General features: G+C 44.6%; 1 protein-coding gene across 1 annotated transcript in view; it reads left to right on the top strand.

Moving 5' to 3' along the window:
* Positions 1 to 19,683, top strand: part of PDPN (podoplanin) — a 35,443-nt gene that overhangs the window by 13,722 nt on the left and 2,038 nt on the right. Inside the window, 4 exon segments of the mRNA XM_017870446.1 lie at positions 11,559 to 11,692; positions 15,126 to 15,255; positions 18,945 to 18,983; positions 19,548 to 19,659. Coding sequence (XP_017725935.1) covers positions 11,559 to 11,692; positions 15,126 to 15,255; positions 18,945 to 18,983; positions 19,548 to 19,659 — 415 coding nt within the window.

Below are 19,683 nucleotides of genomic sequence, written 5' to 3'. Positions count from 1 at the left end.
TGGTTGCATCAGTAGTCCAGACGAGGTCAGGCGTGTTCAGGGTGGTGTGGCTGTAAGCAAAGCATCAATATTCCAAAGGAAGGCTTCAACACTAGGTCAGGAGATGGGCCAGGCTATGGGACACACGGGGCAACTCAAAAGGTGTGGTTGAGGCCGGACGCGGTGGCTCACGACTGTAATCCCAGCACTTTAGGAGGCCGAGTCAGGCAGATCACGAGGTCAGGAGATCGAGAACATCCTGGCTAACATGGTGAAACCCCGTCTCTACTAAAAATCCAAAAAAAATTAGCTGGGCGTGGTGGCAGGCTCCTGTAGTCCCAGCTGCTCGGGAAGCTGAGCCAGGAGAATGGCGTGAACCCAGGAGGCGGAGCTTGCAGTGAGCCGAGATCGCGCCACTGCACTCCAGCCTGGGCGACAGAGCGAGACTCTGTCTCATTTAAAAAAAAAAAAAAAAAGGTGTAGTTGAGAGAGGGAAAATTCTAATGCCTTTCTCCTGATTGCGGGAACCTACTTCATGATGACTAAGGGAAGCAACAGCAAACAGCGAAGTTTGGGACATTTTTGAACTGAGCTGAAGGACTGTAGAGATATGTGAGCACCTCAGTGACTGCAGTAGGTGGTTGGCAGAGGCTGGAAAATGTTGGAGGTTGGCACCTTTCTACGGTTTGGGGTGTGTTTATTTTCAGGCTTTTGGGCTCAGTTTTGAGATGTGATAGAAAAATAACATACAAAAGCCTGTGTCTGGGCAAAGGAACAGAAGTAGGTGTTTTTGTCTTCCAAATAGACATTTTAACATCTCTTCAAAAGCATAACTTTATCTCAAATGTAATTGGGGAGGTGCTGGAATTAATTATTAGTTATCCTAGACTTTGTTTTATAGGGGAAAATCAGAACTTCCTAGAATATGAATTAAAAAAAATTCTGCTTCTCAGCAGCCACAAGTCATTCCAATACCATTTCATCATCCGTCTACAAAGACATATTTATTTGTGCATTTATTTATTTATTTAAAAATTTTTTTTTGAGATGGAGTCTTGCTCTGTGGCCCAGGCCAGAGTGCAGTGGTGCGATCTCAGCTCACTGCAAGCTCCACCTCCAGGGTTCACGCCATTCTCCTGCCTCAGCCTCCCGAGTAGCTGGGACTACAGACGCCCGCCACCACTCCCGGCTAATTTTTTGTATATTTAGTAGAGATGGGGTTTCACCGTGTTGGCCAGGATGGTCTCGATCTCCTGACCTGGTGATCTGCCCGCCTCAGCCTCCCAAAGTGCTGGGATTACAGGCATGAGCCACCATGCCCGGCCTACTTGTGCATTTAGACACTTGGGCAGCCCAAGATGCTAGAAAACACTGAGCAACATGAAAGACTCCTTTAATCTGTTGACTAATACCCCAGGTTTCCTTTGAAAATCCCGAGGGTAACTCAGCTTGTATCTGGTTTACTTTAAAAATCAGCATCACCAGTTCAGGATAAAATGCTGTAGAAACTGCTCCAGCAGTCAGATTAGGGAGCTGCAGGTCCGCAGAAATAGGAGTGGAAGAAACTTCTCCCTCACATCAAGATGGAAACCGCACGGGAGCTCTTTAGCTAAATCTTATGTAGAGGACTTAACAAGATGAAGTCCCCATCTAAAGACTCAGCATCGCAAAGGGGTAGCCTTACTTTGTTCAGTAGATCTATTTCTACCCTAAATGTTGTTTGTCAGTAGAGCTGTGACAGGTGGTAAAATGAATTCCCACTTTGGGAGGCCAAGGCGGAAGGATTGCTTGAGCCCAGCAGTTTGAGACCAGCCTGGACAACATAGTGAGACCCTGTGGTCTACAAAAAATAAACCAAATTAGCCAGGCGTGGTGGTACACACTTATAGTCTCAGCTACTTGGGAGGCTAAGGTGGGAGGATCACTTGAGCCTGGAAAGTCGAGGCTGCAGTGATCCAAGATTGTACCACTGCACTGTAGCCTGGGTGACAGAGGGAGACCCTGTCTCAAAAAAAGGATTCTACGGGATTCGCATTTGTTTATTTCTTTTCTTTTTTGTTTTTTTGTTTTGTTTGGTTTGGTTTTTGAGACAGTCTTACTCTGTTACCCAGGCTGGAGTGTGTGGCAGGCACTATCTCCGCTCACTGCAATCTCTGCCTCCCAGGTTCAGGTGATTCTCGTGTCTCAGCCTCCCAAGTAGCTGGGATTACAGGCACAAACCACCACGCCCAGCTAATTTTTTGTATTTTTAGTAGAGAAAGGGTTTTGCAATGTTGGCCAGACTGGTCTCGAACCCCTGACCTCAGGTGATCTGCCCTCCTCGGCCTCCCTAAAAACTGGGATTACAGATATGAGCCACCATGCCTGTCCCGCATTTATTTCTGATTGTCAGTGGATAATGACTTCAAATACTTCCCAGCCATCACCTGCCCAGTTCTTTCCCTCCTCACTGCCACTGTCCTGGTGTAAGCACCAACCCCTCTCCCGTGTCTTGACAACAGAAAGAATCTAAGCTTCTGTCTGCTTCAGCCTGATCCTGGCACCTTCCCTGATACACACAGTCCATTCACTTACTTGAGTTAGAGTGGCCTCTGGGACTCAACTGAGGTCACCCCCTCCTCAACATCTCCTGGCTTCTCTTCACACTCCAAATGCATCTGAAACCCCGTCCTTACACAGTTCTACAGAACCACTGCTCCACACCTCTCAGCCCCATCTCTGTCCTCCTCAGCCTCTCCACCCGGCCACACTGACCACCCACCCTCCTGTGCAACGCCCCATGCTCGTTCTGGGCTTCGGGGTTAGTTAGCACCGGCTGTTGCCCTGTCTGGAACTCACCCATTCACTCAACAGCTGCTTACTGAGTGCCTGGTATGTGCCAGGGATTTCAGGCATTGTGGACATTGAGATGAAGCAGCCTTTATCGAACTTATATTCCATTAGGACAGACAAGTAGCGAGTAGGTAGCAGGGTGCGGATAAGCACTCAGGTGTGTGTGCTGTGGAAGTGGGGAGGGGTACTCGCTTAAATGGACAGTCCAAGAAAGTGCCCCCCCTCCTTTTTTTTTTTTTTGAGATAGAGTCTCGGTCTGTCACTAGCCTGGAGTGCAGTACCGCAATCTCGGCTCACTGCAACCTCCACCTCTAGGGTTCAGGCGATTCTTGTGCCTTAGCCTCCAGGGATTCCCCTGCCTCAGCCTCCTGAGTAGCTGGGACTATGGGTGCGTGGGACTACGGGTGCGCAGCACCACGCCTGGCTAATTTTTTGTATTTTAGTAGAGACGAGGTCTCACCATGTTAGCCAGAATGGTCTCGATCTCCTGACCTCGTGATCGCCGGTCTCAGCCTCCCAAAGTGCTAGTGGGATTACAGGCATAAGCCGCCATGCCTGGCCAGAAAGTGCCCTTTGAACAGAGATCTGAAGGCATGAGGGAAGCTACCTTATGTGTTCAAGAAGCTATCTTTTTTTTCTTTTTTTCAGACAGAGTCTTGCTCTGTCATCCAGGCTGAAGTGCAGTGGCACAGTCTCAGCTCACCGCAGCCTCCACCTCCTGGGTTCAAGTGATTCTTGTGCCTCAGCCTCCTGAGTAGCTGGGATTACAGGCATGTACCACCACACCTGGGTAATTTTTGTATTTTTAGTAGAGACGGGGGTTTCACCATGTTGGCCAGGCTGGGTTCGAACTCCTGACCTCAAGTGATCTGTCCACCTCAGCCTCCCAAAGTGCTGGGATTAATAGCTTATTTGATGTGTTGCTTATTTGTTTATGGTGACCCTACCCCACTCCAGGAGTACTCAAGTCCTTGAGAGTGGAGACCTTAGCTGTTGACTTCTGTCTCTAGTGCTGAGAACGTGGCCCAATGCATAGCAGGTGCTTGGTAAATATTTGTGGAAGGAATACAAGTGCTGGGAGCTGAGGCTGTAGAGGTGAACTCACGAAGGCTTCAGTCTTGGTTTTTGCTGCTGCCTTAACTCACACAGTTCAGAGGAGAGAGGGCTGCTGCTGCTCAAAGAAACACCTCCTTTTAGAGCAAGTCACACCTTCCTTCTAACCTGCTGTTGCTGAAAGTTTAGATTCATCCAGATTTCTCCTAGGAAGGGGACACACTGGAGGAAGTCAAGACTGTGGTCGTTAAATAAGACTAGAAGATTCTAACAAGATGGGATTTCATAAGAGGCAGTGAGGTGCCAGGGGAAGCGATGGTTCCTGACTACCAGGAACTTGATTTCTGGGAAAATGAGGATGGCACATGGGCAGAAGCGGAAGGATCTCAAAACCCAGGGAGGGAGGGAGCAGGCATTTTAGCCCAAAGCTGCCAGAGGAGCACATCACGAAAATGCACAACAGCTGCTTTTTAGTTGTATGTGTGAGTCCAGGGATGCGGTCAGAACATTGGGCTTTGTGTCCGCTAATGAATCCCGTGAACTTGGCACATCACTGAACTGTTTTTTTTTTTTTTGAGACAGAGTTTTGCTCTTGTCACCCAGGCTGGAGTGCAATGGCACGATCTCAGCTCACTACAGCCTCCGCCTCAGTTCAAGCGATTCTCCTGCCTTAGCCTCCCCAGTAGCTGGGACTACAGGCCTGTGCCACCACGCCCAGCTAATTTTTGTAATTTTAGTAGAATACCGTATTTCACCATGTTGGCCAGGCTGGTCTCCAACTCCTAACTTTAGGTCATCCACCTGCCTTGGCCTCCCAAAGTGCTGGGATTATTTGAGCCATCGCGTTTGGCCACATCACTTAACTTCCAACCTTGTTAAAGAAACAATAATTCTGACACTTGTTAAAACTGTAAGGAAGACTTTAGTCAAGACCACTGTAATAAGGGGCATTGCAGTAGGGAAGAGAGCTCAGGTTCACTTCTGGGTAAAAGGAGAAGTGGGGAGTTTGTAGCCCATAAGCAGAATGAGGGGGTCAGTGGGTGGAAATTTCCTAAGAGATGCCCGGGTTGGGGGGATTCTTGCTAAACTGGCCTAACAAGATTCTTTCTGAAGGCAGGCTAAGGGCCTAGCCACCACAGCGCTGCTGTGAAATAAAGTCAGTTGGGAGACACCATGTAAACCCTACATTGTGAGTAGTAAATGTGAGTGAGAGGGTGTTAGGACAATGAGGTATCTTCCACGTTAAGTGGAATTTCCAATGCTGCGTCAGTGCCAGATCTTGAACGACCCCAAATGCACCTGTTTGAATACTTACTTTTCCTCCTTGCCCTAGACACTGAGTTTTATTCTCCCTGGTCACTGATTTAACTCAGCAGCTGTCAGTTGATGTGAGGAGGAATTGGGAGCTTACAGTGAAGAGAGCACGGATTTAGAAACAGGTTCTGGAGAGTCTGCAGACAGAGGGCCATGTGGAGAGGGGACAGTTGGCAGTGTCCAGGCCACTTAACCACTTAAGCTGGGCCTTGTGCTGAGAAGTTTCTCCTGTAACTATGACATACTATTTGTTTGTTTCTTTGTTTTGAGACCATGTCTCGCTCTGTCGCCCAGGCTGCAGTGCAGTGGCACGATCTTGGCTCATTGCAACCTCCGCCTCGTGGGTTCAAAGGATTCTCCTTCCTCAGCCTCCTGAGTAACTGGGACTACAGGCATGTGCTACCATGCCTGGCTAATTTTTGTATTTTTAATAGGGACAGCATTTTGCCATGTTCTTCAGTATGGTCTCAAACTCCTGACCTCAAGTGATCTGCCCGCCTTGGCCTACGAAAGTGCTGGGATTACAGGCCTGAGCCACTGCACCCAGCCATGACATAGTATTAGAAAGAGAAGATTTGCCTCAATGAGAGCTGGTTTTGAAGCAATGGGGAAAAGAGGATTTATCGGGATGACTGGCCAATCTTTTGGGGGGAAATTATATTTCTCTTTTATTATAATACTTCAAAATAAATGTAAGACAAATAGAAATATTAAACATAAGAACAATACCATAAGGAAAATATAGGTGAATATTTATGTGATCTTGAGGAAGGGTTTGTGAGTGTGACGTCAAAGAGAAAACAAGTTTAAGAAGTTTGACTATTGATACAGCTTGGTCATTTGCAAAAGAAAGATGTAGATGCCAACTAGGAAAAACAAAATGCCAGCAGCATTTAGGCCAAAGAGTAAATTCTTAAGATACGAAGAGTGCTTACAAGAGGAAATGCCGTGCAGAGAAAAAACTGTCACAAAAGAAGACAAATGGATGAAACGACTCGCTCCACAAATCAAAGAAGTATAACTAAAAACAGAAGACTGAAAACACTTATTTAAAAGATTGTTATTAAGAATTTGGACTATTACAATACAATTACAATAACAGCCTGATTGAATGTTCCATCTAAACTCTAAAGTACTTTTTTTTTTTTTTGGTCTCCCAGGCTGGAGTGCAATGGCTCGATCTCGGCTCACTGCAACCTCTGCCTCCCAGTTTCAAGGGATTCTCCCGCCTCAGCCTCCCGTGTAGCTGGGATTACAGGTGTGCACCACCATGCCTGGCTAATTTTTATATTTTTAGTAGAGATGGAGTTTCACCATGTTGGCCAGGCTGGTCTTGAACTCCTGACTCAGGTAATCCACCCGCCTCAGCCTCCCAAAGTGCTGGGATTACAGGCGTGAGCCACCGCGCCCAGCCAACTCTGAAGTATTTTTAAAGAAATGGCCGGCCAGGCACAGTGGCTCATGCCTGTGATCCCAGCACTTTGCGAGGCTGAGGTGGGAGGGCTGCTTAAACCAGGAGTTCGGGAGCAGCCTGGGCAGTGTACTGAGGCTTCTTCTTTACAAATATATATATATACAAATATACAAATATATATATATATATATATATATAAATAAAATGAGACCTCATCTCTGTAAATACAAAGGAAAGAGAGAGAGAAGAAAAGGAAGGAAGGAAAGGAAGGGAAGGGAAAGGGAAGGAAGGCAGGAAGAAGAAGGGAAGAAAAAAGAGAAAGAAGAGAGAAAAGAAAAGAAATTCTGTTTGAAAAAGAAATGCCCACTTTGGGAGGCCAAGGCAGGCGGATCACCTGAGGTCAGGAGTTTGAGACTAGCCTGGCCAACATGGTGAAATGCCATCTCTACTAAAAATATAAAAATTAGCTGGGCATGGTGGTGTACACCTGTAATCCCAGCTACTTGGGAGGCTGAGGCAGGAGAATCACTTGAACCCAGGAGGTAGAGGCTGTAATGAGCCGAAATTGTACCATTGCACTCCAGCCTGGGTGACAAGAGCGAAACTCCATCTCAAAAAAAGAAATGTCATCCTGTAATTTGTGCAATCTAAAGAGTTATTAGACATGAATGCAAAGATAAAACTTATTCACAGTCGGTGATTTCATATAAATAAGCATTGCTTAAGTTTATTTGTTCTCAAAATTAAGAACCCCAAGAGACAGATGATTTATCAGATTATCTTTTCCTGGGAAATAGAAACTTCAGCCTAGCTTTTCTTTTTTTTTTTTTTCTTTTGAGACAGAGTCTCACTTTGCCACCTAGGCTGGAGTGCGGTGGCATGATATCGGCTCACTGCAACCTCTCCCCCGCCCCCCCCCACCAAGTTCAAGTGATTCTCCTGCCTCAGCCTCCCGAGTAGTTGGGGTTACAGGCGCCTGCCACTGCGCCCGGCTACTTTTTGTATTTTTAATAGAGATGGGTTTCACCATCTTGGCCAGGCTGGTCTTGAACTCCTGACCTCATGATCCACCTATCTCCACCTCCCAAAGTGTTGGGATTATAGGCGTGAGCCACCGCACCCAGCCCAGCCTAACTTTTTAAAAGAATCACAACAACAAATTTCAAAGTAAGTGGATCGGTTGCTGCCGCATTTGGAAACTTCCACTAAGCCATGTTCGGCTGAGGCTGGGTGTGGCAGGAAAGGGTGTTTATGTGAGCATGCGGGTACACCACTCCAGAACTGAACTTGCAAGCCAGGCTGTGGGTACAGATTTATGATGGCAAATTCATCACTCTACGCTTGTAGAAACAATTGTGTGTGTGCACATATGTGCATCCTTGTATGTGCGTGTGTGCGTATGTATGCCTGTGCACATATGTGTCTTGGGGAAAAGAGGATTGGAAAGTGAAGACATCAGCACATGATTTGAATTTCAGGAGGAAGGGGAAAAGAACATCAGATGCTGGCTGGAGACTCCGCAGCTGGCCTAGTAGGAACTCTTCACCCAGGGAAGTCTTCAGCCAAGATAATAAGAGGGACAATTGGGGATCTCTTGTTAAAGTTCAACTTTCCCATGGAGCAAAAAGAATGCCAGGGCGGTGAGACAAAAGACATGCATCTTAATCCTGACTGTCATTCATAAAACACCTTTTGTCCACTCAGAGCGATTTTAGTACTCCACTCTGCGGGCCAAGAGTAGAAAAGAACAAGAAGGAATTTTTATCAAGTTACGCTTTCAATGAACTGAGCTTTCTATGAAAGAATTCAAACTAACTTCATTGAGCACTTGATTTTTTTAAAGCAAGGATTGTTTTAAGTTAGATACACCAAATAAGTAAGTGATTGTACTGGACAGCTCCAGAAACCATGTTTAAAATTGATGATTTGTTAACTAAATTCAAACCAGGGGAGGAAGAAAATAAAATGGGAAGCTCAATACGTTTTGTAACAAGGACTACTTGTCTGGCAAAGGGGTATTTGCCATTGAGCTCAATATAAATACACTAAATGTTTGCCTACACTACAAGTCATGCATTTTGTTTTTGTTTTTGTTTTTTTTTTTCTTTTTTCTGTTTGAGACGGAGTCTTGCTCTGCCACCCGGGCTGGAGTGCAGTGGCCAGATCTCAGCTCACTGCAAGCTCCGCCTCCCGGGTTTACGCCATTCTCCTGCCTCAGCCTCCCGAGTAGCTGGGACTACAGGCGCCCGCCTCGTCGCCTGGCTAGTTTTTTGTATTTTAAGTAGAGACAGGGTTTCACCATATTAGCCAGGATGGTCTCGATCTCCTGACCTCGTGATCCGCCCGTCTCGGCCTCCCAAAGTGCTGGGATTACAGGCTTGAGCCACGGCGCCCGGCCCCTACAAGTCATGCATTTTTGTAGGAACCAATCACCAAGCCTTACCTCTACCCCTACTCCTGCAAAAGGCCACAAAGAGAGGCAAACCATTTGCATGCACGGAAATACTCAGTTATTGCTAACTGGTAAACCCCCTGCTGTACACTCCCAGATTTAAAAAAAATGTTTAAAATCTTTAGATAGCTCATCCAAAGCTATCTCTACTGGATTAGGACTCTAGAATCAAAGAGCAGGCTCATAGAACAAGTGAATTTACTTCAGAGGCTTCCTCCCTCTAGGCATCAAAGAAGTTATAATCAAATATTTATTAGCTGTGCCTCTGGCTGGGCTGTCTAAGCAGTGGGGAGAATAAGGTATCTTAAGGCAAGGAATGGATTGCTAATATAAGTGCTGCCTAGAGACAAACAAACATCTGCTCTTTAATTACACAAAGGAGTCTCCAAGCACCTCCCTCCCCTCGCTCCTGGGATGTGTATGCTTGTTTATTTTGCAACAGTGTTTTAGTCATGGAATTTCCAGAACCACTGGAGTCTAGGGAAGAAGCCCACGGCCAATGAGTCACTTTTTTTTTTTTTTTGAGACGGAGTCTTGCTCTGCCACCCAGGCTGGAGTGCAGTGGCCGGATCTCAGCTCACTGCAAGCTCCGCCTCCCGGGTTTACGCCATTCTCCTGACTCAGCCTCCCGAGTAGCTGGGACTACAGGCGCCCGCCACCTCGCCCGGCTAGTTTTTTGTATTTTTTTTAGTAGAGACGAGGTTTCACCGTGTTAGCCAGGATGGTCTCGATCTCCTGACGTCGTGATCCGCCCGTCTCGGCCTCCCAAAGTGCTGGGGTTACAGGCTTGAGCCACCGCGCCCGGCCGAGTCACATTTTTAATGCATGAAGAGCAATTTTTAGAGATGATGGTTAAGCATAGTCATGAGTGGTTTGGATCACTGCAACAGAAGTTGAAGAAGAGGATACTGTTGTTATCTGCTCTGTCTCTCATTGTAGAATTCAACCTGGTAGTCCACTCCAATCCCCTGCTCCACCAGAAACCTTTTTTTTTCCTTTGAGACGGAGTCCTGCTCTGTGGCCAGGCTGGAGTGCAGTGGTGTGATCTGGGCTCACTGCAACCCCTGCCTCCCAGGTTCAAGCGATTCTCCTGCCTCAGCCTCCCAAGTAGCTGTGACTATAGGCGTCCACACCCATGCCCAGCTAATTTTTGTACTTTTAGTAGAGACGGGGTTTCACCATGTTAGCCAGGATGGTCTTGATCGCTTGACCTTGTGATCCGCCCGCCTTGGCCTCCCAGAGTGCTGGGATTACAGGTGTGAGCCACCACGCCTGGCCCAGAAACCTTTTTCATTGGCATGACACTTCATTTGTCCAAATGTTAATGCAGAAAAGCCAGGGCCAGGGGCAGTTCATTAGTTTGGCTGTGTTTTTTTTTTTTTTGAGATTGAGTTCAGGCTGGAGTGCAGTGATGCAGTCTCAGCTCACTGAAACCTCTGCTTCCTGGGTTCAAGCAATTTTCCTGTCTTAGCCTCCTGAGTAGCTAGGATTACAGGTGCTCACCACCACATCGGGCTGATTTTTGTATTTTTAGTAGAGACAGGGTTTCACCATGGTGGCCAGGCTGGTCTCAAATTCCTGACCTCAAATGATCCACCCACCTTGGCCTCTCAAAGTGTTGTGATTATAGGCGTGAGCCACTGCACCCAGCTAGTTTGGCTCTTGGTGTTACTAAGTGTTCTATTGGCATCTTGGCATCCCTAAGCAGATAACTGACCCTCCCTTTACAATACTCTTACTTTACAGTAATCTCAACTGTAAAGTAAGAGGTAAAACTCCATGTAATCTATGAGGTCTGTGGTCAGAGCCTATGGTTCTAATTGTCGAAGTGAACAGCAGTCTCAAAATTAAATGGAGAGAGTTTGATTTTAAAAAGATGGAAGTTGGATGTGGTGGTGAGCACCTGTAGTCCCCGCTGCTTTGGAGACTGAGGCGGGAGGATCGCTTGAGCCCAGGAGTTTGAGGTTATAGTGAACTAGGATTGTGCCACTGCACTCCAGCCTCAGCAACGGAGGGGAGACCCTGTCTCTTAAAAAAAAAAATTAATTTGAAAAGAAAGAGAAAAGAACAACAAAATCAATAAAAAGATGGAGACCCCACTTTTGCATGGAGTCTGCAAAGGGGTATGTTTAGAAATCTTTGCTGTTGACTCTTAATTTAGAGTTTTTAGGTCTAGATGAATATATTAATTCATCATATGAAATGACACCAGGAAGAATCAGGTTCTTATTGAAAAGGAAAGATGTACTTCCCCTGTCCAGGCCACCTTGGTGTACCTTTTAATGTTTTCATTTTCCTTTGCTTTGCAACGGAGATAACCAGGGTGCTGATGTAGCAGAAGTGCTGCAAGGAGAATGGTTTGGTTTCTGGCACCACAGTAAGCCAGAAAAGGAACCCAAAATAAAACAAAATTTCCAAAAGAAATGGAAAAGAAAATAATCCGAATGTAGCCGGCAAGTTCGGTCTGCTTATGCTGTTTCCACCTTAAGCTCTGACTCAGTCTTTCTTCTTCAGCCAGCACGGGCCAGCCAGAAGATGACATTGAGACTACAGGTATGGAAGGCGGCATTGCGATGCCAGGTGCCGAAGATGATGTGGTGACACCAGGAACCAGCGAAGACCGCTATAAGTCTGGCTTGACAACTCCGGTCAGTGTCCTGGGAAGAGAGGAGTGTTTTCTGTAGGCATGTGATCACATACAAGGTTATGATGTATATTAATTTACTTTATATATGAATATATCTGTCTGTAAAATCAGCATGAGCCACCATTCCAAGGAATAGTGATGTGGCTCAACAAAGAAGAATAAGTCCTCACTTAATGTTATTGATAGGTTCTTGGAAACTGTGACTTGAAGCAAAATGACTTATAAAGAAACAACATTATTTGAGGACCTGCTACATGTCGTTTTCCCTAAAGTCGCAGTTTCCAAGAATCTATCAACAACGTTAAGTGAGGACTTACTGTCCTTCCTAATTTCATCCATGTAGCTGGTGTGCTGATCGCCGGTGGTTTGAAAGTAGAAGCCAAAGCTTCTCAAATCGGTAAGGAGCCAGGATTTTACATTTTCAATCTGTTACAGCCCAATTTTCAATACAGTGAAACTTTTCTTGGGTGTTGTGGCAATGTCATTGCTATAAAGGGTTCTAAATATGTCTTCTTGGCCGGGCGTGGTCACTCACACCTGTAATCCCAGCACTTTGGGAGGCTGAGGCAGGTGGATCACCTGAGGTCAGCAGTTCGAGACCAGCCTGACCAAGATGATGAAACCCCATCTCTACTAAAAATACAAAAATTAGCCAGGCATGGTGGCATGTACCTGTGATCCCAGCTGCTCGGGAGGCTGAGACTGGAGAATACCTTGAACCCAGGAAGTGGAGGTTGCAGTGAGCCGAGATTGCGCCACTGCACTCCAGCCTGGGTAACGAGAATGAAACTCCTCCTCAAAAAATAAATAAATAAATAAATAAATAAATAAGTAAGTAAGTCACCATTTCTTTTCTCACTATAGACTTGTAATAAACAGGACTAGAAACTAAGTAAGTCTCAATTTCTTTTCTCACTAAGACTTGTAATAAACAGGACTAGAACCAGTCCACAGACCACATGATTATAGACTATTGAGCCTCTCAACCAACACATTCTTAACCTGATTAATTTTAGTTAACTCATATGTGTTGCATACCTGCCATTAGACAAGACAAGATGCCAGGCACTGGGAGGGATTGAGGAGGTCAATGAGCCACAACCTCGACCTTTGAGGGACTCTATGATTTCTTTGGTAACAGAACAGAGGTTCCTGCCTGCCTGTCTGACCTGTGCACCAGCATCTCCTTCACTTTCTCTATTTCTGCCATCTTGGCCTTTCTGACCTTTGAACACACCAAGCTTGTTCCAACTTAGGCTTTTGTTTTCTCTGCCCAGAACACTCCCCAGATCTTTCCATGAGTGACTTTTTCTTATAATTCTCAAGTCTGATGCCATCTCAAACAGCCTATAGTAATCTCACCCCCACATCTGTTGGAAGTAAAGCTCAGAGTCAGAGAAAACGAACACTTAAAAGACTTTTCACCAAGGCAAATTTATTTCTGTAGAAGGGTGTTTCTCGCAGGACTGGTTGTCACAAGAGCACACCGAACAAAGGAGGGAAAGGGTTTTTTTTATTCTTAATGCAGTTTGTCCCTACTGCTATGTCCATTGGCTGGAGTTGGGGACAGCACAATTTGAGCCCAACTGGCTAACTTGAACGACAGTTTTGGCGGGAAGAGTCATTACAGTGGGTGGAGGGGTAAATTACAGAATGGCTGACTTTTTCTTAAAATTCTTTTTTTTTTTTTGAGACGAAGTCTCTCTCTGTCGCCCAGACTGGAGTGCAGTGGCGCAATCTTGGCTCACTGCAAGCTCTGCCTCCCGGGTTCACGCCATTCTCCTGCCTCAGCCTCCCGAGTAGCTGGGACTACAGACGCCCACCACCACGCCCGGCTAATTTTTTGTATTTTAGTAGAGACGGGGTTTCACTGTGTTAGCCAGGATGGTCTCGATCTCCTGACCTCGTGATCCGCCTGCCTCGACCTCCCAAAGTGCTGGGATTACAGGCGTGAGCCACTGCGCCTGGCCTTCTTACAATTCTTAAGGTTGATGCCGTCTCAAACAGCCTAAAGTAGTCTCACCCCCCGGCGTCAGAAGTCACCCTCTAGCCCTTAGGTCAGCAAACTACCCGCCAGATTTGGCCACCCACTGTGTTTGTAAATGAAGTTTTATTGGAACACAGCAATGCCCATTCAGTTGAGAATTATCTGGCTGCTTTCCTATTGTAAGAGTGGAGTTGATTAGTTAGGACAGAGACTGTGTGGCCTGTACAGCTGAAATATTTACCCATCTGGCCCGTTACAGAATAAGTTTTCCAAAGGCTAGTCTAAGTCTAGTCTAGACAAGGCTAGCTTATATTTCTTTCAAAGCACTCAAAATCATATCAAACCACCTTTGTACTTGTTTACCTACTAAGTGTTCATATTCTGCTTCCCCGCCCCAGAATGCCAGCTTCAAGAGAGCAGAGAATTTATATTATTCACATTGTAATCCTGGGGCTTGGAACCATGCTGGGCCCATAGGAGGTGCTCATTAGCGTATGTTTTATATTGTGGTTAAAAAAATAGCATGAAATTTATCATCTCAACCATTTTTAAGTGTACAATTCAGTAATGTTAAGTATATTCACATCATTAAACCGATCTCCAGAACTTTTCATCCTGTAAAACTGAAACTCTACCCATGAAAGAATAACTCCTCATTCTTCCCTTCCCTGAGCCCTTGGCAGCCACTATTCTACTTTCTATCTTACGAATTTGACTCCTCTAGGCACCTCATGTAAGTGGAATCATTCAGTACTTGTCTTTTGTGAGTGGTTTATCTCACTTAGCTTAATGTCCTCAAGGTTCATCCATGCTATGGCATGTGTCAGAATGTTTGTCCTTTTTAAAGCTGAATAGGCTGGGCATGGTGGCTCACGCCTGTAATCCCAACACTTTGGGAGGTCGAAGTGGGCAGATCACCTGAGGTCAGGAGTTCGAGACCAGCCTGACCAACATGGAGAAACCCCATCTCTACTAAATATACAAAATTAGCCGGGTGTGGTGGCGCATGCCTGTAATCCCAGCTACTCAGGAGGCTGAGGCAAGAGAATTGCCTGAACCTGGGAGGTGGAGTTTGCGGTGAGCCAAGATTGTACCATTGCTCTCCAGCCTGGGCAATGAGTGAAACTACATCTTAAAAAAAATAAAAATTAAAAATTAAAAAATAAAGCTGAATCATGTTCTGTTGCATGTATAGACCATATTGTAGACACTTGGGTTGCTACCACTTTCTGGCTATTGTGAGTAATGCTGCTATGAACATGTGTGTACAACTGTCTCTTCAAGACCTAATTGTTTCTGTTCATATTCTTGTTTGTACTTGCAATTCATGCCATCATGCGTTCCATATTTTTATGCCACCTTAACTCCTTTTATCTTACAAGGCAGGCTATATATTTTAAGACAGTAGGCTTTATTTCCTGTTTTTTCTCATTTACACCTACAATAGGTAGCAACAAGTGTCAACAGTGTAACAGACATTCACATCGAGGATCTGCCAACCCCGGAAAGCACAGTCCACGCCCAAGAACAAAGTCCGAGTACCACAGCCCCAAATGTGGCAACCAGTCACTCCACAGGTAAGAAAACCAGCCACCTCCACGGGGACTGATCTACTTCTGCATAATCGGTGCATTCCAAAGTTCACCAGCAAATACAATAATCAACAGGGGGCATTGTGGTCTGCAAGAATGACTTCTGAACCAAGTTTTATATGGTAGGTTCAGAATTCGATTTGAGTTGATACATTTGGTTTCATGCGTTGCTGAAGATATCTCTCTACCTGGAATAACTAGTGATAACACCGGCACAGGGTGAGTTAAGTAACTACTGAGGTTGCATGGCGGACCCCAAGCTGATAGAATGTGACGCGAAGAACTTTCTGTTGACACCCAAGGGCACAACACTCAGCCACCCTCTGTAGATCTTCGTAGATTCTATAGGAATACTTACCACCTTACATTGAGTTCGCGTCTGTATGCATGGCGCAAGAATCTGTTCCCAACCCGTCTTGCCAGGATTTGGGTTGTACTTGTGGCTCACAGTTGGCACCTACAGCCCCGTGACTGGAACACCTTGGAGAAAAATGGAGGAGTTTTTTGAGTCTTTGCTATCATTCTATCTAGACCATCACTGATGAGAATGAAGAAAAATGTTTGTCCGTTTAAGAAATAGAAAGAGATCACTTCCTATTTCTAGAGATTTCTTGAGAAGTTCAGTTGTTTGGGGTTTTAAAACTGCTGGCCGGGTGCAGTCGGCTCATGCCTGTAATCCCAGCACACTTTGGGAGGGCCGAGGTGGGTGGATTACAAGGTCAGGAGATCGAGACCGATCCTGGCTAACATGGTGAAACCCTGTCTCTCTAAAAACACAAAAAATTTAGCCGGGCGTTGGTGGGCCGGGTGCCTGTAGCCCAGCTACTCGGGAGGCTGAAGGCACGAAAATGGCGTGAACCTCAGGAGGAAGAGCTTGCAGTGAGCCTGAGATAGTGCCACTGCACCAGCCTGGGTGCGACAGAGCGAGACTCCGTCTCAAAAAAAAAAAAAAAAAAAAAGCTTTATTTTATAGTGCATAAGGGTGGGAGAGAAAATGAATGAATCCTGTGAAAACCTCAGTGAGTGCTGGCTAACTTGAGAAATTTTATGTGAATCATTTAATCTAGATAGGTCTTCCATAGAAAGATCATGTCTAAACCAGTGGTTTCCCAAACTAGTTGCAAATCAGAACACCTAGAAAGCTCTTCTCTGTTGTCCCTTTGGCATTTCCAGGATCAGTCACCAATCTGGTTTTAAAAACTGTGGTTCTTTTTAGGAGTTAAAAAAATGCTTAATTTTTGTATCCCCATGTTTACAGAAGCATTATTCACAGTAGCTAAAATATAGAAACAACTCAAGTGGCCATGGATAGTTGGACAGATAAGCAAAATGTGGTGTATATGATGGTGTATTATTCAGCCTTGAAAAGGAAAATGCAGACACATAATATAACATGGAGGAACCTTGAGGACATTATGCAAAGTGAAATAAACCAGTACAAAAAAAATACTATATGTCTCTACTTATATGAGACCCCTTGAATAGTCAAATTCATGGAGACATAAAGTAGAGTGGTGGTTGCCAGGGGTTGGGGAAAGAGGAGAATGAGGAGCTACTGTTTAGTGGGTAGAGTTCCAGTTTTGCCAGATGAAAGGGGTTCAGGAGGTAGATGGTGGTGATGACTGCACAACAGTATGAATGTACTTAATACCACTGAACTGTCCATTTAAAAATGGTTAATTTAGTACATTTTATGCTGTATGTGTTTTACCACAGTGTGTGGGGGAGGGGGGAAAGCCTTATAAAGGGCTTTGAGATAAAACCTGAAACCCACTCCAAGCTGTTAAAGAAATGATTAACATACAAACACTAGAGAAAGCCAAGTAGAGCTAAGCAAAGAAAGCATAATCAATATAAACGATCATTGGAAAACATTTCAAAAGTTTGGAGAATTGCTCATCTGTAATATGGGTTGACAGCTATATATTAGCAGCAGAAAATTGTGCCATCCATGTTGAATATTCTATCATACTTCATACCCCTCTTCTATTCCTTTAAAAAAAATTCTCAGTTGCCTGGGAAAGAACTCATGTTACTGTTTCTTCCTGTCCCCTGCCCTACCCCGTCACAAAATTGCCCCTCCCTGTCACAAAAAATTGTGACTTAGGGCACATTCCTACTTAATACATCATTATCCCAAGGCATTTTCACAAGCGAGCCAAAATGTCATTAGCACGCAGTTTTGAAGGAGTAATTTTATTAGGGCAGCAGATGTTCAGTTTTGCTGTGAAACACCCGAATACGATGATGTGCACACGTGTGATGCATGCTCATGATCACAGTCAGTGCCATTGGGAGGGAGATGGGAAAGATGGCACTAATAAGCTCTAATTTAATAATAACAAATCTTCCACAAATTTTAGTAATATAATTTTTAACCAATGGTGTCTTTGATAATGGTACATGAAGAGCCAGGAGTCAGCAGCCACATGGCAGGCAAATGACAAGCAAATGATTGACTTATCTCTGCAGGCAGTTGACTTCTAGCAGTGACATTTGGGGAATTGATTTGATGCCGTCTTTGTTCTGGGAAAGCTCAAACCCAGCCGTGTTCTATGTAGTGAGGTAGCACAGTCAGCACAAGCTCTTACGTACTGTACACCCATGGGCTCAGCTTGTGCTGGGAGTGCCGGCTTCTGGGACCTGTACCCTGGGGCCATCTTGAAGGAGGCACCTTGTGCTGAGGAGAGCCTTGGTACAAAAGGGATGTTTTTCAAACCCAACCATTAGAAAAAGTAGGCATCTTTTACATGATAGTTGGCTAGTTTTACCACTGATTAGGGAAGCTTCTGGATATCTGGGGTATTTTGCAAGCTGTGAACTAAGATTTCAGGGCAGGGCCTGATTGATGATTAACTTCTCCAATTTCTTCTTAAATCAAGGCATCTTGACTTTTTCTCCATCTGCAAACTAGTCAATAGCCACCACCCAGAGGAGTAAAGGACTCGTTATATAAAGAGGTCAAGAAGAAAACGAAACATTTTATTTTAAATAGGTTATTACATAAAATTATTCAAAAGAAACTCACAATGACAAATATTCACATTGTAACTATTAGACTAGGTTTGACTGCAGATAGAAACCCTAAAATAACAGTGGCACAAACACAGAGGGTGTATTTGCTCATGAAACTTAGGTGGGCCTGTTGTTCCCTTGTAAAAATCTGGATTTTGCTACCAAAGCAGCAGCAGGAAATAGATATTGAGACTAATCACAGTCTTGGTCACATCTTCCCAAACCAGAGTATTATCTCACAATGAGTAATACCTCTTCACAGTCTGTCCCTTCTCTGTGATCTTGACATTGGACTAAGAATCCACAGCTCCGGATTCTTCTGCTACCTTAACCTCTGATACTTCTTGACCATTTATTTAAGATTTGTGTGGCTCAGTTACCTTTACTCTGCTTTCTAAATTAGATGAGACAAAATTAATACATGGAAAAGTGCTATGAACCCATTGGTGTGAATAAGGGTTCATAAATTAGATAATAATAGTTACAACGTGTCACATCGAGGCTTGCTTAAAAATCCCCTGATCCAATTTATTTAAGAAACCATCCTGTTGGTTTATGTTTTGCTACTTTCCACTTGGGTAAGTTCACCTTTTGCCAATTGTTAAATTATAGTTATTAAGCCCTAATAATTCTACATTATTATATGTTTCTCTTTCCAGAGAAAGTGGATGGAGACACACAGACAACAGTTGAGAAAGGTAGGCTAGATTTTGGCATCAAAACACTCTTACTGGAGTTTTTAAAAAATTTATTTGAAGCTAATTGTTGAGACGAATTGCATTCTTTTCTGGATTGCAGTCAATGCGAGCAGAATCGAAAACCTTCGAGAACAGATTCCAAGCTTTTCTTTTTTAAGAGAGAAAAGGGAATTCCTTGTATTTGAAAATAAGCAAACCCCAGATGAGTCTGTTCCCTTAATGTCAGATATGGGGAATGGTGTCACATCACAGTTTATCGTTACTAAGGATGAAAATAGGGGCTAACTTAATAGCCATACGTAAACACTACCCAAAAATGAACACTTAAGCCAATGTGAGTGTTACGTTGATAGATCCTCAGACCCAGAAATCTTCCCATTCGTAAAATAGGATTAGGCTAGCCCAGATTTTCTGCTTTTGGAAGAAATGCTCTGTACTTAAACAACATAGAGCATTATTTGCTATGTACAGTAGGGCAGTGGCTTTGTTTATATATTACATATTTTATCACCAATGTGTTTTTTATCTGGGGCTCATGCTTTTTTTTCTCTCTCTCTCATTCAGATGGTTTGGCGACAGTGACCCTGGTTGGAATCATTGTTGGGGTCTTACTAGCCATTGGCTTCATTGGTGGGATCATCGTTGTGGTTATGCGAAAAATGTCGGGAAGGTACTCGTAAGTAGATAACTTATACCCATG

This window comes from Rhinopithecus bieti, unplaced genomic scaffold (assembly GCF_001698545.2).
Source record: "Rhinopithecus bieti isolate Rb0 unplaced genomic scaffold, ASM169854v2 scaffold_5710, whole genome shotgun sequence".
In the NCBI taxonomy this organism is placed as follows: domain Eukaryota; kingdom Metazoa; phylum Chordata; class Mammalia; order Primates; family Cercopithecidae; genus Rhinopithecus; species Rhinopithecus bieti.
This window is presented reverse-complemented; position numbering and strand designations above follow the sequence as displayed.